This window comes from Pteropus medius, unplaced genomic scaffold (genome assembly GCF_902729225.1).
Source record: "Pteropus medius unplaced genomic scaffold, Ma_sr-lr_union100, whole genome shotgun sequence".
NCBI classification, from domain to species: Eukaryota; Metazoa; Chordata; class Mammalia; order Chiroptera; family Pteropodidae; genus Pteropus; species Pteropus medius.
The window spans coordinates 2726201-2749419 of NW_024352947.1; the positions used below are offsets into that span (position 1 = coordinate 2726201).

At 47.1% G+C, this 23219-nt stretch overlaps 1 protein-coding gene and 1 pseudogene across 8 annotated transcripts in view; one reads left to right on the top strand and one right to left on the bottom strand.

Annotated features, from left to right (window-relative positions):
* Window positions 1-23219, bottom strand: part of LYST (lysosomal trafficking regulator) — a 143156-nt gene that overhangs the window by 10456 nt on the left and 109481 nt on the right. For all 8 annotated transcript variants that reach the window (XM_039850366.1, XM_039850365.1, XM_039850367.1 and 5 more), the window contains 8 exons: window positions 21416-21482; window positions 20049-20205; window positions 17158-17298; window positions 15648-15865; window positions 12256-12486; window positions 10240-10429; window positions 7117-7253; window positions 4241-4339 (listed from right to left, as the gene is read on the bottom strand). In XM_039850366.1, the coding sequence (XP_039706300.1) occupies window positions 4241-4339; window positions 7117-7253; window positions 10240-10429; window positions 12256-12486; window positions 15648-15865; window positions 17158-17298; window positions 20049-20205; window positions 21416-21482 (1240 nt within the window). The remainder of the gene's footprint in view (window positions 1-4240; window positions 4340-7116; window positions 7254-10239; window positions 10430-12255; window positions 12487-15647; window positions 15866-17157; window positions 17299-20048; window positions 20206-21415; window positions 21483-23219) is intronic.
* LOC120592702 (uncharacterized) lies at window positions 11378-11496 on the top strand (annotated as a pseudogene).

The following is a 23219-nucleotide window of genomic DNA, read 5'->3' on the forward strand; positions in this document are numbered from 1 at the left end:
ATCCGAACATTTTCCATGACCAGTCTACTTTGTACATTAAGAAAACATCACACGGCGCATCATTTGTGTACTGTTCTATATCCCAGTTCCTCTCCCCCGTCAGAAGTTACTAGTCTCCTGTATATTACACTCGTTTCCCATGTATGTAGAACATACGTCCTACCACGTGCTACTGTAATCATAAACAACATATCGTGTTGTTTTCCACATCGATAAACTACACACGTGGTGTTGTTTTTTAGATATCTTCCGCATCTTGCCTTTTTGTTCACTGTTGTTTTTGAAACGTATGTGTTGAAATTTTAGCTGCAGCTCATCTATTTTAAGTGCTATATAGTCCAGTGTTTTATTCACGTGAAAATACATATTTTGCGCCTAAAGAATCACATGACGAGAGAATAGCCCCCCATTCTTCTTTGGGACGACTGGTTGAGCTGCGCAGCAGCTGCTTCTGCTGAGCTAGGGCGTGCGACGTTTTACTGAACACAGTCATAGCGGCCAGACGGGCCTTTACCAAGGACGAGAGTCTCGGGTCTGTCTGCCACCCTCCCGCAGGGCCACAGGGATGTGGCCAGAAGCCCTTCCACCATGCTTCAGGGCGCCTGGGACCGAGGACGCCCCCGTCCCAAAGGCCTGAGCCCCCTCCCCTGCCTGAGCTCTGTGGCTTTTGAGTTTGAGACTCACCTCTCATTCTAAATCTCTGAAAACTTCCCAGGTTTTAAATGGTAATCAAGGTTGCTTTAAATTGTAGTTTTCTGATGATAACCGACTTTTTCACATACTCATTTTCTCATCTGTAACTGTGTGGCCTTCTTTTGTGTATTCGTTACTACATTAAAAAAATTATTTCTAGGAAGTCCTTATTTGTGGACTAGGACTTGAGTACCTTCCCTGCTTCTGCAGGATGGCCTGGCCCACCCGAGTCCGGGGACACCTTAGCCAAAGGCCAGTCTTTGGGATCCTGACCACCCAGGGAGCTCCACGCAAGAGCTAGCCCCATCTGACCCAGACTCATCCTCTCTCTCAGGGTGTCCCCCTTTGGGGACCAGCCTCAGGAGAAGCGCCTCCTCGGGGCGCCCCGGCTTGCTCAGTCCCTGGTGTTTCTGCTCCTGTCAGGAGGCTGTCCAAGGACAGCGCCATGATCGGGGACTGACAGGCGCCCTCGAGGCGAGAGCCCCCGCCCTGCTTACTCACCCCTCCGGCTGGAGGGTTCTCTACTAGCTTGCCAGCTCTTTACAACTTAAAACGTTTTTAAATCTCGTATTTATTTACATATGTGTATATACGCACACACATGTGTGCATGTTTATTTTTTTACTCCATGACCACGAATAATATCTGTAGGGTAAACAAAACATGGGGCCCCTATAGTGATTGTTGACAATTTTATGGATTTTGCACTTTAAAATGACTGCAAGTTAGAGTTACTAGTCCCTGGTGGGTCAGGAAGGAATTCCCATGGGTAGAAAGGGAATCCCGCGCTGGCCACCTCCTTGTGAAACTGTTATTCTTGAATGACGTGATTCTTGAATGACGTGATACATTCGCGAACATATACATTCTCCCGCCAGCAGCTTAGAGAACAGAAAACACACAGGTGTCCACTTACATGAAGATGACGTGGCCACACTATTTAATTAGCGAAAAGTGAAAACTAAGACTCAAAAGCAACCATTTTAAAATAACTGCAGTTATCACTTTTAGAAGGCATTTTTCTCTAATATGTAAATGACTTGTAGATAACAATTCCTTACAATGGGTCAACTTCCTCACCACCCGGGATGCACTGAAGAAGACTAACCTTGGGAGATTCAACAGACATTAACGGTGCCCAAAGTCAGATGTGCCTCGCCAGCTAACGAAGGTCTTTCTAAGATCATCTTGCAAATATTTTCAAACAACAATTACTTTGGCCGAATCCTACATGGCACCTCGGGGGCCTGACTTCCATCCGTGTTAAAGACGACACAAATGAGAACGTGGCACTCTGAGCCATGGCGCTCGTGGCTGGGAGAACGGGGACCAGTGAACACGACGCGCCTCTTGCTGACCTCGCAGGCTCGGGGGTCGCAGCCGCAGTGTTAGGGACGTCAAAGCAGTGACGTGGCCCCTGAGAAAAGGCAGCAACATCTCCAAGAACCTCACGTCCAGTGATCATAAAACCACACAGCTAAGATGCATTTTTGGAGGTGGCTTAAACAGTAATTGTTAATCTCGTGACTTGATTCCCCGATGCTATTAACACTTAGGAGAAAAAGAAAACCCTATAAATTAGCTGAAAAATCTACTTTAAGGCAAATATATAACCGAGGAACGGTAAACAGCATAAGACTTCACACGCCTACAATAACTTCAAAACCAAACGAAGCATGTGTCTGGCTGTATTCGAATGATAATAGTGACACCTTTGACGTGCTATATGCAAAGCTGTGCTGTGCATAATTACTCCTGTGCTGTCAACTTCATCTTGTTTTTACACCTAGACTATACATTGTTTAGCGTACAATTAAAATTTTACATTATAGGGAGAATGTAAGGAAGAAAAACTAAGCACGAAGCTGTTAAAAGTGTTGGAAGAAGCAAGGGGAAACGAAACACAAAAGATGAAGCGAGTTTTTAAATCGGAGTCTGTGGCATAACGTGAAATTATCCGAGTCACCAGCGGACGACTCTCCAGCAGCATGGACGAGAACAGCCCCGAGGGAAAAGGAGTCAGAAGGGGGAGCCGGAAGGTGAAATAAATAAATAAAATCAGAGACGCTGTCAAATTGACGCCTGTTTTAGGCCTTTGGGAGTAAAAAGGAGAAAACGAGACATCCCGACGGTAAGACTTCTCTGCCTGGACCGGCCCGCGTTCTGGGGGTGCCGGGGCCCCCCTCGCACTTCTCGGCCCGCGTTCTGGGGGCGCCGGGGCCCCCCTCGCACTTCTCGGCCCGCGTTCTGGGGGCGCCGGGGCCCCCCTCGCCCGCTTCTCCTGCCCCGGCTTTGCCACGTCTCCCGGCACGCTGCATCCACACGACACATCGAAGCACCTGTCACCCCGAGTCACCGTGGCTTTGGCTCCGTGCCGTTGGCTTCTTTGCCCGAACACTCTTCCCTCTTCTCTCCACTTCTGGAAAGATCCTTTAAGCTCCAGCTCGGGCGCCCTGACCCCCTGGGTGCCTCTTCCGCGCCCTGCAGCCTGTGCGCGAACCCTTCTCTGTCCTGTGCTAATCTGTCCGCGCCTGTCTCCCGCCCTGCGCCGCTGCGGTGGCCTCTGACCGCCGTCCTCGCCGCCACCTCACACCCCTTCCACGCATCGTCCGCGCAGGCTCCGCAGAGGTCTCCTAACACGCAGACCCGAGCGGATCCCTCCCGCTCAAAACAGGTCGAGGGCTCCTTACGCTACGGGACAGGAGCGACATATGGTCACATTTATGCCCCAAGGATCGAGGCAAAGAACCTTCGCGAAGGTTTAAAAGGGAGTAAACTTAGAAAAGAGGAACCTAGTGTCACCCCACACGCGGATACAGGTTTCACCCAGCAAAACGTACTTAATATTATGGCAAAAACTGTAGTAGAAAAAGAGAGCAGAGAGAACGTTCGAAATCAGAATAACGTCTAAGCTGCCGCCCTCGACTTGCCCTGTGTCCTCAACAGCACGACGGACGGTCGGTCCCAGAAGGGAACAACAGTAAGTTCAAAGACGTCTTGCATGATGTGTCCTCTTTTTTTCACTATCCTGTTTTAGAATTTCACTCTTAAATCCTGGAGATTCAGTGAATGACTGAAAAAGTTTCTTCCAGTAAGTGGCAGGAATCAAGACCGGCTACGTGGATTTCGCTGTCGTTAATGTGTCCGGGGCGCACAGCCAGGTGACCGCCAGGAGTCCTGAGCTCCCAACGTTACAGGATCTGTGTCCGCGCCTGAGCTGTCACATCGGCAGCGAAAATGTGGGTGGGCATCAGTCACAAAAAAGCCTGACTACAGGACGGACCAGAACCCAAAATACCGTCTCTGACGCAAAAAATACGACCTTCCTACTTATTTTTGAAATTTTTCACGACCCCAATAAGCCTAAGATAAAGTTAGATATATGCCCTTTTACATTTTAAGAGTTTATGTGAAGAAAGTTGAAAGTATAAAAGATTTAAGTATGGAAATGTTAAGTTAACCTTAAATAAAGTGAATTACACTTCACAGTTTTTCTTCTCTTCGCTGACATGAAAATGCCATCGAGCCTCCGGGAGCCCGGACCTACCGTGCTGCTCGTGAGCCTGTTCGTGTGGGCTGTGATGACCCCGCATTTGCTCCCAGTGAACAGCTGGCAACTGTCAGGCACCCAAGCACAACTGGTCACCTTCGGAAAAGGACAAATCAAAGATGATCACATTTGGAAAGCATCAGAAACGCTTCTACTTTTTTGATGACCATTTAAAAAATATGTGGTCGCAAAATTTAAGGTAAGCATTTTACTTGAACCGACTAGGATGGTGCAAAGAGGTAACAGTTCAGTACTCTGTAACTTCCGCCAGACGCCGAAACGCTGTTTCCAAATGCAAATGTGTTACAATGCCTTGTCTACGATTTTATGTTCTTCTGTACACACATGCACACGTGCACACACACACGCACACAAACACACACAAACACACACAAACACACGGCTATTTGTTCCTCAGAAATTTCAACAAAACGATCCGAGATTGACCAAATCCAAGGTTGATTGTGTGTATGTGTGTTTCACATACTGATTTTTACTTTTACTTCTTTTTTTTCTCTTTTTGGTGGGGAAACAAGGCACATATAGAGGTAGCTTCTAACAGTTCTAAAGACTGCTAATCGGGAGAAAAAGGAAAGCTGAACATGGAGACAAAAATCTGGCCTTATTCCTTCGGGGTTATGAACCCTTGGGCCCCAACTCCATTCGAGATTACAAGTGTCCCCCTGGGCCCTGGCTGACCCCCGCGCCACGTCCCCCAAGCTGTCCGGCTGCTCTGCTCCCACGTGCCCCTCCCCGGCAGTCGGCAAAACTTCACACTTCACTTCATTAAAAAGACGGAGGTCACCAGCCACGGACCACATCCTCTCCCCTCCTTTGTGCCTCACACTGTCCCCGTGTCCTCTCCTGATTTCGTGGAGGAAGCCCTGCCCCCACCCCCAAGGTTCCTCAGAAACCTCGTCCTCTCTCAGAATTTCAAACTGTCTTTTGCTGGCTTCTCCTCCAGACCTACAACTGTGTTCAAGTATTTGCTACCTTAGAAAATGACCCTGGCTCTTCATTCTCTATATATCATCAGAGTCACTGAATCCAATTTTATTTTTTGAGTTTCTTGCTTGAATAGTTCTATTTGTAAGAATTGGTATCTCTTAACTTTTAGTCTTTCTTAGCGGTCTTCTAAAAAACAAAGAGAACATGTACTTATTTATACAGAGAATAAAACTCATTCTGTCTTGCAATTACCACACGGGTCTGCTGAAATCTTTTACAAACCCAAGTGACGTTACAGAATTTAACCATCTTATTTTTTCCTTTATCTTGAAATATTCTGCTATTTCATCATTCTAGGACTTATTTCATCACTGTTCATCGATTATTCCAAACTCTGCTCAAATAAAACAAAACAAAAAAATGAAAGAACGATGGACCTCCCAGAAGGATAATGTGACATGTGAAATAAATCGTCACCTTTTCGTTTCCTTACTGCATTGTCCTAAGAACGCTGTCATCTTTCAAGAAAGTATAAAAGAAGGCTGAAGGCACCATTTCTAAAGCTTGCTTTTGGCTTTCATTGAGCACAGTTGCAAATTCAGCAGTTTTCATTTTCTACCAATAATAGAAAAAATAAAACTGACAGAGGAGTATGCTTCACCATTTTGTGATCCATCAGAAGAAGACTGAGGGACAGCAAGACCCTAATGGCGATGGATGAAGTCGGTCGGAGTGTGAGTCCGCATATCGCCTCCTAGAGGGATTTCCTCAAACTGAAGAACTAACGAGTGAACAACAGATTTCCGACAAAGAAAATGAAATATGGTATTCTCGTCCGGTCAGTCATTTGACCGGAAGTGCTTTTATCACACAGTACTTTGCTAAGAGAATCTGAATCGCCCTGTTTTGCTAGGATTTGGAGAGGATTCTTTCATCTTTAACAATGTTTGTGTGCCAAACTTCACGATAAGAATAATTCTGCAATGCTTAAATTCTAATCAAAATTTCTAATAAGGTGGTTTTTCACCGTCCTTTATTCTTACTTTTGTTGGCTTTCTGGTAAGCCAGATGGCACGAGGCACTGACCGTTTTTTCAGGTATATTTAGAGTGAAGTACAAGTCATCGCTGTCCTTTCTCGCTTTGCCAAAAATTCCCCCAAAGCCCCTTACTCCATTTCTGAAGTGTGATGGGGACAGGGACGATTACGAGGACACACGAACGCGCAGCAAGTGCTGCGCAGGTAACGGAAGTCTGAGAACGGTCAAGGAACTTCCGTGGAGAGACAGACAAACGAAGAGCGTTGGGCGAGCACGTTGGTAGCTGTGGCAGCACGCACAGACGCGTGGTGTTTTACAGGGCACGAAGTAACTTCCACACATTTCGGAAACACCTTACAACAGCTTATCGAGTGAGTGGTTAAGTGCGATTGTCCCAGCTTCGAGGAGGAGGGGAGGGCGAAGGTGAAGGAAGGTGCTTGCCAAAGGGGACGGAGCAAATACTAAGCCGGGACACCGTCGCAGGTCTCTGGGTTTAGTTGGGCCCGATGCCTAAATACCAGCTCCATTTAGGAAGAACCAGGCATCGGAGACGGCATTCTGGTTATGGAGAATGACGCCATGACACAAGGCGGGTGAGAACTGCGAAGCAAGCAAGGCCGACTTTGTTCAAACACTGAGCCCTCGGCTGACGCTGAGGAGGGATTATTATATGATCTCAGCGAGATAAAGGGCAGAAGCCAATTCTGGGGACGCGGCAGAACCGTGGTAGTTAGGGTGTCCGTAAGCACTGTAAATAAGGCGCGTCCACCGTCAGCAGCTTCTTGACTGGACTAATCGCTGGATCGTAAAGACCGGCCGCCAGCATCCTGACCCCCATTTAAAGCATTATAGTTCATTATTATTATGAAGCACTTCATTAACTTTACCTGATACTGCTGTGAACTTTGTATAAAGTTGATCGGAGGCTCGCCTTGTTTGCTCTTCAGCCTTAAAATGTTATCGGCGTACCCCCAGCTCAGGATGGCCGACCACTGGATGTCGGTGCTGTTCATGCTTCTCACGCCTGGAGAAGGGGAGGAAGGAAAGTGTCAGATGCCCCGCTCGGCGGGTCTGTGACAGCCCCTGACGCCACAGCCTAGAGGCTGAAGTTCACACAGCGGAACACGGTATCGTTCCGGGGCAAAAATCATCTTTATATCACAAGATGGACCGATTTATGTTCGTTTCATTCCTTGAATGCTAAGGAAATTCTGCGGGTGGAACTGTATTCACTGATTCATGTTAAATTTTTATAAAAGACGGTAACAGTCAGGCTTATTTACTCCGTTCATGTTCAGCGACACCTTTACCTTTAAAAATAAATATGAACTAGATGCTGTTCAAATGCTTCCGAGATGACCCTGCTGAGAAAGCCTATGACAACTGCGGGTACCAGGAAGGGAAGTGCTGGAGTGGAAGCCACAGCCGCCATGAGAAGGGGCCCCCGTTGTCGGGACGGCGTGGACGACCCTCATTCAACAAGGTCTGCCCCTTTCTCCTCCCTCTTCCTTACAGCTGAGTACTACAGCCCTCGGGACAGAGATCGGACATTCTGCCTCTCCTTTTCGGTGCTCCTCGCAGGCTCTGCCTCGCTGGGATGCTGAGCGCGGCTACTGCAGCATCCGTGCTGTAACTGGCTCTGCCCTTGCAACTCGGAATGCTTTACGTCCCTCACGGAGAGGGAGTGCTTCATCCATCCCCGGACCGCCTAACACCATCGTATAGAAAACACACCAAATAAATCCTTGTTAAACGAGTCAGCGGCACATTGACAACAGAATCACAGATTTTGTTGAGTGAGTAGCAAATGCTGACTTCGGTTTGGCAACAAAACGCTAAGTAAGTACATGTTCTTCTAAGTACAAGCTGCAGGGGAAGGAACCACACCCCGTGAGCGCCGGGGACCGCCCCCGCCCCAAACTCTACCGGAACGCCCGGCAGGGGGCGCTGCTCCACGGACCAGGCACATTTCATAACTGTTCCGAGGGTCCCATCCCGGTCACGCAAAATGCAGCATCTTTTTTTCCTCCTGTACTTATTAGCATCTTTTTTTGTTTGCTTGTTTTTTAAATAAACTTCTCCTTTACTTATTAGAACAGTGAATTTTTTACTCAAGCCCCAGAGATTGTAGTGTAGTGTGTCTCAAATGGGACCCAAACAAGTATATTTTGGACAGAAGCGCCTCAGGCGGTATGGGACACGGTTAATTCCCAAATAACTGGCCTATCGCTGTTTGTTAAAACGAGGACTGTTTGGTGGTTACATTGTACTATGTACGTATAACTAAGCCAAACTACAGTCACTCCATACAGCAAGTGCTCAGCACTGCAGCTGTCAGCGCATGACCCGGCTTCCCTCCCGTTCGCCCAAGGCCCCCCTGGCATGTCCACGTGGGCTGTAACACCACGGCTGCAGTGATGGCTCACTCAGACCTGCCCCGGGGACCTTCCGGCCGGAGGACATTTCTGAAGCACCTGGAATGAGGCAGGCACTGTGCTGATAGCTCCCCACACGGATTCACTGAATCCTTACAGCCAGTGTCCCTGAGAGGTAAACCTTTTTGCTAGTCCCATTTTATAGGTCAAAAGCCAGGATCCGGAGGGCGTGAGCAAGTTTCTCAAGGTCGCACAGCACTGAGTAGCAAGCTCAGGCACTGTGCCTCTGGAGGCCGCAGCCACCAGTGCTGATTACAGCACCGCTCTGGACACGCCCAGATTCTGGCAAACCCCAAATACGTTCTGCAAGGAAACAGTGCAGTGTGAACGAACACAGCTATTGAGGGCACACTCAGGCCGTGACTGCATGGCACATATAAGATGGGTGGACAGTACATTTGACGCGTTTAAGTCCCATCACGCTAAGTGGTAAGACCAGCCCTTTCTCGTCTGCTCAATAGATAAACTTCGATCCACTCTAATTTTTTTAAAGGTAAACTATTCACACATTTTGGTACTTTAAATATCATTACTTGTGACACTACACGGCTCATTGATACATACTAGTGAGAATAAATCACTGATACCACAATAATCATGATGAAACAGATTTACTTCTGACTCATGAAATTTAAATGACGTGGTATCCAGTCTCTCTTAGTTCTAACGACTACAAAATGAACACTCATTCACTTTAGGATAGAGTTAAGGGGGAGTCTGGAAGAACTGTGGCCCAGCCGGCACACTCCAGTTACACGACCGACGTCCGGTGTGGGTACCAGCATCCCTGTCAGTGCTGCCTGCGGTGGGCGCTACATGGACCCCGAGGAGCACAGCGCACAGACACGACGTTCGATGCTGGCGTGTGACGGCTGAGCGGCAGCTGCCCTGGTCCGTGTGCTGGCTGTCAGGCGCATGTGCACACGCCCGACATGAGCGTGTGCGTGCGTTTCAGGCAGGCGAGGCCCACGCCTGCTAAGCAGGGAGGGTTCTCTTGCACTTATTGAAATGGCTAATTTGGAAGGACTGGGGGAAGTCTTCGGTGGAAAACGGCCCTAGTTTTTCGGTGTCCAGGTGACATTCAGAACACGAAGAGGGCCTCGACCGCACAGCACTTTAGAACACGCTGCTTTTAGTAAGTCGGTGCACAGAGAGTGAGAAAGGGCTGCTTTCCGGGCATGTGTGTTTTTAAAAACTATCCTCCGGGCTGTCAGGACCTTTGTTCTCCGATTGACTCTTGTAACTGTATCTCCCGAGACACTAGACTCACTGGTCACACGAGTCGTCTGCACTGGGGTTTGACAGCCACAACGTGTGCCTTTCCATGAGAGCGATGGTTTTCACCGTGCGTCCTTCACACTGCTCTCATTTCCAATGAAACTGCATTTAATTCCCATTTTTTTCACATAGTATGTTTTAATTCCTGCTTTATAATAAATAACCACAAATTTGAGCAGAGTTTTCACCAAGGACTCAGGAAAATTAGAAATAAAACCAACTAGCAGCACAAATAAGCTGGAAACATTCAGATCTCTTGGGAGATGCCGGAATGGTTTTCGTTACGTTTTATTTTACCTTGTTCTTTGCTGTACGTCATCAGGAGACAGAAATTTCGGGACAAACCACAGATCGCTCTGGTGGGCAGGGCCTGGAGCGAACCGAACCTTTCTCCATGCGGCTGGCTGAAGCAGACCACGGGCACTGGGGCGCTTGGGGAGCCCACGTACTCCCCCCACTTCAAGCCTTTGATCCATGGCAAAGGACTCTGAAACCGAGGGAAGGAAAGAGGATGATTTTTCAAAAAAGGTAGTAAATACAGAATTATTTCTCATTGAAATTCTACACAAAGTGAGAGAGCAACCTATGAAAAGCCTCTGTGGGCAAAAACGATTTTGCATTGTTTTACTTCCCCCTTGTTTAGCAGGTAGAAATATGTGTTCCTCGTTGCTGGACGTGAACAAGACAGAGTCTCGGTTCCCCGAGTTGTGTTCTAGTTGGGGAGGGGAGGAGCGGGCGGCCGACAGGTGCATAAGCGAATACGTCTACATCAGGTGGAGGAAATGCTGTGAAGGAAAACAGGGCAGGGCGACCGATTTACACGTGGGAGTCAGGGGAGACCCTCTGAGGTGACATCTGAGCGGACACCTGAGTGAAACAGGGGAGCAGAGTGGGGCTATATCTGGGGACAGGTCATCCAGTGGAGGGACCAGTCAGTGAGAAGGTCGTGCGGCGGGCGGAGGCAGGTGGGCACCACGTTACCACGCAGGCGGAAACACCGCTCAGACCCTTCACGTGCGCCCACTTAAGAGAGCTGATTAGCAAGGAGGACCGTGGTAAATGAAATTTGTTATTTTTCAGGGCTGTACTGTTAAATTATTTCGACATGTTGAAATAATAGATTCTGGTTAAAAAGAAACTTGGTAATGACAATGACTAAAATGATTTGTGAGGTTTCAAATCTTCTGAGTTAATTCCATACCCACAAAACATAAAACACAGCTTTTAACTATGAAACATAGCACTTGTGATCTGGTGTCACCGAAACAGTGTCATCTGTTGTACTGATATTTTAAATTGGAATTTTACTGGTAGTGTAAGGTTTCTTTGAATTGAACGTGCAAGCTTGATATCTGTGAGCTCTGAGCATAAAGAATTTACATTTAGGGCTCTGAGTTCTGCATTTAGTGTATTTAACTATCATTAAGAAACAGTTGTCTACAGCCACGCCACCGTGAACAAGCCCGATCCTGTCTGATCTTAGAGGCTAAGCAGGGTCGGGCCTGGTTAGTACTTGGATGGGAGACCACCTAGGAAGACCGGGTGCTCTAGGCGTAAAAAATAAAAAAATAAAAAAAAAAAGAAACAATCGTCAAAACAAGGTCTGTGAAAACTGTTTCCTCTTCAGACAGATCGCAGGCCAGTCTGAGGCACGCCGCCTCGTTTCACCCCGGGGTCCTTCGCGACCTCTTTCCCGAGCCTCCCGTTTTCTGCCGTCCCCGTGGCAAACCCTCGTGACACTATTCACCTCACAGTCTCCCATCTTACGCTGCTTTCATAGGGAGAATTTAGTTGAGGATTAGAATCCATTTTCCTTTTAAGGTTTTTTGGCTTTATTTTTCCATTTCAAAGTAAAAATTATACCTAGTTCCTGTTTTAAGAAGCAATACTTTCATTGTTGTGGTCTGCGGGGGCAAAGACTCTGGTAGGTTCCGTGTTAATGGTAAACCGAAACCTTCACACCTCCGGTGGGGGCTTCCGGTGGGAGACGGGCACCGCACACCCGGCGAATGTCCTCCGATCCTGGGCGGTGCCTCTCTGGTCCGCGGGTCCCTGTCACATCACTCCTTACGGGGGCTCCCCTAGAGGTCACCCTCCAAGGTCACAACCCGAGCTGAGCTCCCCAGAGCGCCCTCTCCCCATCCCTGGCCCGGACCCCACTGCACAGGGACCCCGCTGCTACCGCCATGCCGCGTCCACCGGCTGGCACACGCCTACAGCGGCCACTGCGCTGGCCCCGAGCCTGCCCGGGGGCCCGACTCCTCGGGGCGCGGATCGGTGCTGCTGAGCTCTGTTGAAACCCAAGGGACGTACCGGGTAGGTGATCTCCTTGGCCTGCTCGCGGCTCTCCCGGAAAGCCAGCTGCACCAGCAAGCCCACGGCGGCCGGCAGCTCGCCCTCGAGGCTGAGCCTGGCGCCGGGCCGGCCCAGGTGCGCCGCCTGGAACAGCTGCCGCGGCGTCTGGCCGTAGGTTTTTATCATGGTTTCCAGAGCTCGCCTCTGAACGGGATCTTCGACGGCAGAGACATCCATTCCAAAGTACGTCTGAGAGGAGAGAGCACAGGGGGCCGGAGGTTTGTGGCCAGCAAGGGCGGCGAGGACCCCATGGCAGAAACACCTGCCCGGTTCCCGGCCGTCCGCCCTCCTGTCTGACATGGAAACGACCCTGCGACGCTCTCCCTCAGGCTCAGGGGCTTAAGGGTCGCGCTGGGGTCAGAACAGGAGCAATCCATGTTTCTGAACGGGCGAGGGAAAATAACGCATCTCGGCGGACTGGGTGCTGGGTAGGTATGCTCATAAAACTGGTTTTCAGCTCAAGACCAGAGAATGTCATATGAGACATCGTGTATGATACTAAATTATGGAAAAAGCGATTTGTCTAAAGTGCCATCCAGAAAAAGGCAAAAGCGAAGTTGAGGCGGCGGCGTCGGCAGGGTTTTGAGAGTTCCGTGGTCCTCACGAAAACTGCGAGTCAGGGAGTCGCAGTGGAAATCCCACGCTCGCTGGTGTGGAGGCTGTCACCACGCCTTCCGCTCAGTGTCGTCACCCTTAGGGTCAGAGGGACAGTGACGGGAATTATCTCCAAAGCTGGCAGTTGGCAGCTGGGCACAGATCTGTCACGTTTTGGGCAAACTCGCTCGTACAATTTACCTGTTCTCATTTAATCAGTCATAGCAAATTGCGTTTACATCTCTCGATATAATATTTCTGAAAGTGCCAAATAAAACTTCAAGGACTCTTCAGAAGTGAAATAACCTTTGGCGCGACTCCTCATCGGATCCTTGGTACACGCGCTTATCTGAGCGGGGTCGTCCCTTGCGGCTGCCTGACTTCACGTGCTCAGGAGTGAGGGCCGGGATAACCCTCCAGCCACGACTCTGTTTTAAGACAGCGCTGCCTCCCAGTCTGTGTATCGGTTTCTAAGCGAACCCCACGTTAGTGAACGATCAATTCATGTCAAGAGACATTCCTTTTCAAAAAGTTAACCTTGACTTCTGCTTAACGGCACGCGGACATTATCCTATATGAACGTCCTTCTTTATTTATGAGGTTGGTATTATTGTTCTCATTTTACAAAGTTGTGTATTTGAAGTGGAGCTGTTTGCCCAAGGTCACATAGCAAGTGGCAGAGTTACAAAGTGAGAAACTGAAGTTAATTCTGAATTCAGAGACTGTGCCCTTAATCACTACACTTTGTTTTGTCCTGTGAATTAAATTTATAAAATTCCTAGAACAACGGCGTAACTCTCTTTTTAAAGTTTTAAAGTTCCAAAGAGTTAGTTAAAAAAAGAAAAACCCAGTAAGATGAGAATTACGTGGTATGTTTCAGCACGCAGACACCTTTAATGTGAACTTTATATTAGAATAACTGAAAAGATGGGGCAGGATTAGGGGCACAGAGCATGTTAAGATTAATGTCAAAATTCCTAATTGCTTTTAAAGTGACATTTTAGATCAAATGTGAATGTTCAAAAATTATACCCGAAGCCTTGCCTTTGTTTTATGCTGCTCTCATGTATAAAAATATGGTTCAGTAATCAAACTGTATCACCGGCCCCTTTCCCAACACTTCGCCGTGGCATTTCTCTCCTGTTAGAGTCATCAGCCACCGGTCTGATTCTCCCTCCCAGCCCTGGTGCCTTAGGGGATTTACTTTTCTATCACCTTAGAAGTACTTAAAATAATTACTGAGCAAAATGGACTTAAAGAGGCTTTTACTTTAAAACTACTATTCAGGAATGGATCTCTGGCATTAAGAAGCCCAGACACAGTGTGTTCCTGCAGGTTCTGCTCGTGCATTTTAGCTGAATCTGTTGTAACCACTGATGAATCGACACGGAAAATCGCAACCGGAGGGGAAGGCCCAGATCACTCTGGTTCCACCGCCAGACCGCAAAGTTAGGAAAGCAGAGAGGCTGAATGGCTATGCTGGGTCCTCTGTCCTCACTGCCTTACTTAAGTAGTCCGAGGCAACACAGGAAACAGCTTCCTCCTCCTGATTTTCCTCTGGCCTCTCAGGCGTGAGGAATCTGAGGGGCCTCTCGGTCGGCCCGGTTCCCACTTCCGGGCCCCTGCTTGACGATTATTCATCTTTGCACCCCTGGAGGTGAGCAAAATGTTTCCTGGATGAATTCTGGCAGCCTACCTAACAACGTCAAGAAGTATATGTGACAGTGTAACAGTTCTACTTCTAGGAATTTATCTTAAGGAAATAAAGATGTACAGAAAGAAATAACCTCAGGAATATTAATTTTAATAGCAAATAAATACTAAATATTCAACAACAGGGGACTGGTTAAATAAATTATCATATAGCCTTACTTGGGAAGAGGAATTAGCATTAATATTATTATATAAATGAAATGATGGATAGGAAAGAGTCTAGAAGGTGGTTTTGATAGTTATATCTGGATGGTGATATCAAAGTTGATTTTTAAATTTCTTCCTTTTGTAGTCTGTATTGTATGTATTTTTCTAACAAGGCACAAACACCATTTCTGCAGTAAGAAAAAAATGATGCCCTTTAGAAACAGAACACGTGTGTAGGACAGAGTGCAGACAGGAGTTGGCACGGCAGGCCTCACCGCTTTGCTTGGAAAGGGCTGCTCGCAAGGCTGGCCCTCGGCTGCGCCTGGGAACGTGGGTTTCAGGAGACTTCCCCCGCCCCCTACCTGACGAGAGTGGCCCCCTGTGCTGAAACCGTCTGGTTCATACTCAACACCTGCTTTCCTCCCGGGCGTCTGGACTTGCAGCACACAGACAGAGAGGTGCCTACGGGACCAGCCCGTCCAAACCCTGGGCACTGAGTCCCTAACGAGCTTCTCTGGTAGATGACACGTTGTCGTAATTTGCCCTGGAGGAAGGAAGTGTGCTCTGTGACTCCCTGAGAGAAGCTCTCGGAAGCTTGCCCTGGGCATCTCTTCCTTTTGTTGATTTTGCTTTGCATTCGTGTCACTGTGATGACCTCAGCTGTCAGCACGAACATACGCTAAGTCCTTAAGTCTGCACCCAACTGGGGACAGACAGCATCTTAGTCATTTTTAAAGAGGTGAAATATAAAACCTGAAAAACCCTGGGTAACCATTCAGTGTCACTGCCAATTCTCTGCGATAATTCAGGTATTTTAAAGAAACAGCCTACCAGCCACGCTCTCAGTATTCAGGGTCGACCTGGTGTACATGCAGAGGATTTTCAGAGTCACTTACTGCAGGATGGAAAACGTTGATGGCCTGAACGGAAGCCTTCCCTTTCTGCTTATACCCGAACACCAGGTCGATCCACTGACAGATGTTCTGCGACACGTGCTCAGACTCTAGGGCCTGTCGGTGGATGAGGATGAAGAGACGAGGGTCGTTCCGTGCCCACGGTGGGAGGTTGACGTGGTTAACCCGTTCGCCGTTCTGCCGCACCCCAAAGTCAAAACCTGAGGAAGAAGGCAGATACTAATGTTTATCTCCCCCAAAGCACGCTTCATTGGCCCTCTGAGCGGGTCTCCAGCATTCACAGGAACAGCCGCTGTACGCTATGACCAGGAACAGGAGCAGCAAAGCGGACAGTAACACCACCGCTCCCTGCGTCCTTGGCCAGCGACAGGGCTGCCTGGATGGACGCTACGAAGTCAGCTTCGAGATCTTTCAACTTTACTGCCCTGCGAAGAGGGAGGTGCCCGCCAGCCCTGGGCTGCTGCTCCCCTGGCCGTTCCCACCGGATCGCAGCTGCGTGAGACCCCGGGCCGGACCAGGAAAACCACCGGGCCACGCTGTTCCCGAGCTTCTACTACAAAGACTGTGATACATAATACATTTATTGTGCTGAGCCACAAAGTTTTGGGGTTATTTGCTATGCAGTCACAGAACTGGAACTTACCTATCAGTGTGACGGACAGAGAGAACAAGCATAAATTTGACTAAGAGCCCCAAACCGAAAGCCACATGGCCGGGCCCCAAACTGCAGGTACTGGTTCCGGTCCCACGGGGATGCCAGGAAGCGTGCCCCAGGGGTCCGTGTGCGGCTTTGTTTATTAACAATTCTCCGAACAACTCCAGACGGGCCTGTTACTATAGAATGAAATTCTACAGTAATTTGCCCAACACTAACTTCTCTAAAGATATAATTCTCAATTTCATATATTCCTAAAGGTCACATAAAATGTAGAATTGCGTAATATTGGAAAACAACCCAAAAATACCTCTTAAAGGGTTAATTGATCTTCTGTTAAAAGAACAGGTGAGGTTGGCCAAGATTGCTGGTCTCTGGCGTCACAGGAAATCTGATTTTCTTGTATAGTATCCCTTTTCGTTATTATATTTCTAGTTAGAGCGTTTCATTTCTAACTCGGTCATTCCTCATTAAATCACTGAGATTTTAGTTAATTTACACTGTGCTTTCCATAAATTCGTGACTCATTTTTTAAAACAGTGATCATATCTATAACCTTTGCAATCAGAAAAAATAAAGCAATTTCTGTAACAAAATCATAATACATACTTACAAATACCTTTGATAGTTAAAAGTTAGTTTTCCAAATGTATTTGGTCTTATAAAATACTTAAAATCCTTGAGCTCACTTGGAAATAAAATTATACACTTAATAAAGGTATTTCTCATTTATAGTCTCAAATTTTATAACTTACAAAAGCTATTTTTGTTCTTGGAAAATTATAAAATAGATATAAATCCTCGGAAACATAAATTGGAAACGATTTACTGTGATACCTTCTCGGTTAACGAGGAACTCTGGAAGATAGAAAAACTCTGGGATGAGTTCTTTCACGTCAGTCATGGATTCAAAAGATGACAGACGCCACGTTGTATTTGTAGAATGAAACGTTCTGTCTGGAATGTCAAAACTTTGATCTATAAAGAAATACAAATAACTCAATTAAGACACAAAGACCTGATTCCATTTGAAGTCTGTCATCATTTATTTCTGCTACTTCAAAAAGATGTAAATGATGTTCATTTTGTTTGTCTGCAGTTTAAAAGACATTCATTTCTTGTTGAAAATAAATATTTCCATATGTAACTTGAGACCATGTCATGTTATTTTAAATCCGTATTACGTTTTCCTAGTTCACATACCTGGATGCATGTGTGTCACTTGTTTAATCGGTGACTTTCCACCCCAGTGGGACGAAGGTTCCTGGGGCGTCGCCCGCACATACTAGGTGCTCATGACGGTTTGTTTATTGAGTGAATGAATGATAAGGAAGTAAAATTAAAGTTCAAGTGGGCAAATGGTTTTTTCCCTATCAGAAAGCAATTATTCCTTCACTTCTAACTGTTAAGACTACTTTTCCTTCCTTTTTTGGGGGGGGGCATCGCTTTTAGATATTCTAACTCTATGTTAAATAGTTAAGTATTATTTCTTATGAATGAAAATAGAACTAAGCGTAATCACTCCTTTGCTAAGCTGTTCTGGTGTAGACCATCGTAACCAATAACTGAGTTTCGACCCTTCTCTTTTCCGTCAACGGTTGTCAGACTCTAGCCACAGGCAGGCCGGGGACAGGAAGAGCAGCCCAGGCCCCTGAAGACGTCAGCAGGGACTGAGTCGGCTCCCTAAGACTCCTTGGAACTGGCTGAAAATTTGAGCACGTCTTGTCGTTTGGAAACCATCCCAGACCAACCTCAGCATCACGCAAGGCACCAGTGTAAAAGGCGAGCCAGCTCCCGCGATCTGCGCGGCTCTGCCGCCTTCGGGACTCGCTCACGCAGCGCGCTGCACGAGCACCGGCTGCTGCTCAGCAGTGCGAAGGAATGGTTTACAAGGGCCCTTCTCTCAGAAAGCAGGGAGGGCCACTTAAAAACGATCTCCTAACGCACTCAGGAACCAAAGCTACCAATCTACACGGATTGCAGGAAAGTTAGAGGCAGTTCTGTAAGCGAGTGGTGGAGTCACAGCATCCGGAGTGGAGGCTGCGGAACTGGGGTACAAGGCGGCACATGGGGGGTTCTGTTCCGAATTTTAGATTCTCTGCAATTTCTTAGTTAAAAAAAGGTCATACCACAAATTCCTACGATGCACATGTTAAACCAGCAGCCTGTAGCCAGTAGCATTTCGCCTCCCACGGACACCTGGCACTGTCTGGAGACATTTTTGGTTCTCAGAGCCGGTCAGGGAGATGCCACCGGCATCCGGTGGGTGGAGGCCAGGGACACTGCTAACCGTCAGCGTGCCCAGGACGCCCCGACAGAGGACTACGTGGCTCAAATGACTTACAGTGCCCAGATGTCTCAACCAGACGTCTAGAAATAAACCCAAAGCCAGCAGTAATCACTGAATGCCAATCAGATGGCACTGAATGGGGGCTGAGTGAGTCCCTGTCTTTTTAATTAACCGATCTTAAATACACAGTGAAGAGAACCTATCTTAATAACAACGTATGTAATAATAATTTAAAAATTTTACTTGGCTGGGACTTTCATATTGCATTAAAAGAATTGGAGGGCAGTGATGGTTCTGTTACACACCGCAGGGGTCCCAAACCACACCTGAAAATTCTTCTTCACCCTGACCGCCACTTTTTAATTAAGGCATTCACGAATCAGAACACGTCCAGAAAGATAATCAGAACATGACAGGTTTGGAAACCGAGCCAACAAGGATGGCTTGAACATTGGTTTTGAAGACTCCTTCCTCAGCACAGAAGCACAGAACTGTCCTGGTTATTTATTTATTTTTGCATTCTTGGCAGCAGCTGGGCTCAGACCTGGCATATAGAAGGCTCTCGACCTGATGTCAAATTAACTACGGATAATTAGCTTGGGGACAATCACCACTGGGAGGGAGAAAGGGGTCGAGACAGTAATCTTCAAATACTTGAATGGCCGTCCTGTGGAACATATGTTTTGTGTACTCACAGAGGGAAATTTGTTTTGTGTACTCCTTCGAGGAGAGAGAAGACAAAATTCACTCCTCCAAGAGCGCGCACGTGAGTGCGGCATTCAAAGAAGTTCCAGGAGGGCGGGTAGACGAGTGGGTCCCGAGTCCACGAAGGACTGTGGGTGCCGCGGGGACGGTGCAGAGCGAACGCCACGCTGCTCCCTGGAGACCGTGGGTGTGTCCCTGTGTGCACGCACGTCAGCAATCTCACCTCTGCCTGGCGTCCTCAGGCCTGCAGGCGGCCACTCAAAACACCGAGGTCGAGGGTTACTACCTGGATAAAAGTTACTGCGGCTAAGGTGGCAGTGTGGCTCTCCTAGGTTTATTTAGGAGTTATTTATAAGAAATGACAACATGATGTAGGGCTCTCACACACCTTACGTGACCTGGAATCATTGTTAAGTTAAACATCTTTACAAGTGAATTGCATATACTTTTAAAGGGTAAAGAAGGCAAATTTTAGGGTATGTGAACTACGTCGTAATTTTTAAAAGTGAATTCCGTTTTTATAAACTTAGACCTATTCAATTTGAAGCTAAAATCTGAGACATTTGCAAGACGATGTGGCTTACTGCAGAGTTTCTGAGAAGAATTTTGTTGGAGGAATACGCGGAATTCTCTTGCTGGGTCTGGCTGGTCTCGGATGCTCTCAGGAAGTCCCCGCGCTCCCGATGGCTTACCTTGACGCTCTCAGGAAGTCCCCGCGCTCCCGATGGCTTACCTTGATAGGCCAGGAACATCCTGGTGAAGGGCGGCATCCTGACCAGGAAGTGGAGCACCGTGCCGCTGTTGGAGTAGTGGGAGCCATAGTGGTAGGGCTGCACGGGGGGCAGGGGGTCGTCCTCGCGGGCTCCCTTGCGGTATTCTTCCTCCAGGTACTGAAGGGGACAGGGGGTCCAGAGACTTCAGGACGGCGAGCTCCGGGCGAAGCTGGGAAAGCCTCCCCTGTCTTCTCCTCCGTGCTCCCCCACTGCCCCTGTGACACCATCCTCCGTGGCGGCCCTCCCGCCTGCAGGGTCCCGGGGTCCCCTCCCAGTGCCTGGCTGAGGCCTGGCCACCCAGGAGGCATCGGCCCGTCGGCACCTCTCCCTGATCTGCACCTTCCCCCAGCTCCACCGGCTCAGGGTCCCTGGTGTCTAAGCCCATGGAGCAGCCAGAGAATCAGAGCTGCTGCCACCACCAGACATGGCGGTGTCACCATGGGCTCAGGATGTGCGCTGTGCCCTCTGGAAGTGCCTTCCAGCAGTGCGACTGCACGGAAGTGGAAAACCATCACGCGTAACATTTACGGCCGTTTTGCGGGGTAGTTCCACAGAGATGAAGGAACCTGGTGATTTCCCACCACTCCTGTCTTCCCACCCACATATTAATCTGTCACCCTTCTCATCTCCCAGGGCTGCTGCCTGGCTCTGATGACGAGGTCAGGTGACGCTGAATTTCTGGAGTCACTTCTCCTTAATCCCCACAGCACTGCCCCATTTTCGACGACAGAGAACCAAGCAGTGATAGTTATAACATGCTTGGAGGGAACTTTCTGGAACGCTGACATGAAACAACGTGGTGAATGTGACGATACTGTTGTGAAGGATGCAGCGTGCGACTAATGCGTTTGCTTGAATTCCGAACAGATTCATTAATATTAATTTCGCAGATGTAATTCATTTCTATTTTTAAACATCAAAAATCTGATAATTTCTGTTAATATAGCGATGCATAATTGGCTGACTATGAATAAGAAGGGATTACGGTACATCACAGATCTAGTGATCCTGTCACAGAAATAACTTGGGTTACACGAAGTGCATCTCTGGGAATCTGTGAGTTTTATAAGGAATATAGTTATCTCTATTTTTCAATATGACAATGGAGATTAACTTCTAATTTATGCCACAAGAAGCGTACTTCTTTTTCTGGGCAAAGTATTTTCAGAGAATTGAGATAGAGAATAATATTTAAAGGCATGAGATTTCCAGTTATCTGTCAGTCAAAGCACAAGGAAACGAAAAACAGAAAAATCAGGTAAAACAGAAGTCTATACAACAAAACTTGTTTTTCATTTATCAAAATATGAAGAAAAACTAAACCTACCTTGTACGTGTCCACGTAACGATCTTCTTTTTCTTTATACTGCACAGCGATGGGCTTGGAGAGGTTTCTACAAAGGAAGAGATGATGGAAAAACAGGAAGTATTTTGATACTGTCAGGATTAAGCTGCCTAGACGTTTGCATCCTTTATGTAAAGAAGCGATAGAAAAAGTCCTTGCTGACAAGTGCTTTCATGTGTTGCTTTGCACCTAACGGTCACCATTCATAATGACCATGTCACAAACTACCAGGGTAGAATTCTCCAAACCCATCCAGCCGGCACCGGCAGTTCCGGGCTTAGCGCAGCTTCTGCGAGAGGAGCTGCTGTCCCCTCCCCCGTCACGTCTCCAGAACCATGCCCAGCGCGGCCTGCCAAGCCCTGGGGGTCCTGTCCCCACTTCGCAGTCCCACAGTGAAGAGCGAGGGGCGATTTGGACAGTCGAACCCTATCTGCCCAGCCAGATACTGGTATATCTATCTGTTTTTGATAATTATTTCCTAGAGAGATTGAAATTAGTGATAGGAAACATACTAGTTTCGTTTTTGAGACTTTTCTAATCCTAAAGACTTTGCTAAAAAGTAAAAACGGTTTTATACGATAAACATGAATTCACATGCCAAAATAGGGAAAATCATGTTTAAAATCCTGGCATAAAATTTTTCCTAAATAGCCTAACTAGGTTATTTTGAACACAATACTTACTGTTGTGACTAAAAAATCAGAAATTACTGATGAGCAAACAGAATAAGGCAAAAGTCAGCCACAGGGCTGCTACCACGGGCACGTTTGGCGTCACCCTTCCAGATGTTTTCCTGCTTGTCTTCATATGCATTTCACTTTAAAATAAAAAGAACATCTTTGCCTGCCTATCATATACGTTTCTACAATATAATTTGTAATGGCTGCAACATATAATAATTTTCTCAAACCTAGTGTTGGGCATTTTGTTTGTTTCTAAATTTAGGCACTTTGAAAAATGACATGAGGACTATCCTCATGGCTAAATCTTTGCTTGGGGTGCCAGGCGCCATCGTCAGCAGTGGAGCAGACAAGTCGCGTTCCTGCCTCATGAAACTCACTTCCAGTGGGAACCTTTCTGGCAGAGCGTCTGCCTCAACCTTAAGTATTTCCTGAGAAGAAGTCCTGGAAGCTAAATCTCTAACACAGAGTGTGCACACTGAAGAGTTTATTCCCTGGCTATACACTACTGATACCAGTAGTGTATAAATTTAAATGTCCATCAGCAGTGTGTAAAAATGTCTAGAATATAAATAACGTGCATTTGTTCTTTTTCAAATCGACGAATACATTAAACTGAATCTGATTTCTCAAAACCTGTCTGAACTAGGCCTACCTTTCAGCAGTGATAATTAAAATACCCTAATCACCAAGTAGAACAATTGTAGTCAATTTTTCTTTAAACTAAATAAGAGAATTTTTTAAATTAAAGTATAATTGACATACAACATTATATTAATTTTAGGTGTACAAATGGTCCAATATTTAGATATATTGCTAAATGATCACAATATGTATAGTTAACATAGATCACCACACGTAGTTACAGAATTTTTTTCTTATGATGAGAACTTTTAAGATTTATTTTTTTAGCAACTTTCAAATATGTAAGACAGCGTTATTAATGATAGTTACATGCCGTACATCACAGCCCAGGACTTATTTATTTCATAACTGGAAGTTTGTACCTTTTGAGCCCTCTACCCATTTCACCTGACCCCCATCCTCTGCCTCTGGCAACCATCAGTCTGTTCTCTGAACCTGTGACCTAGGTTTTTTGATTTTTT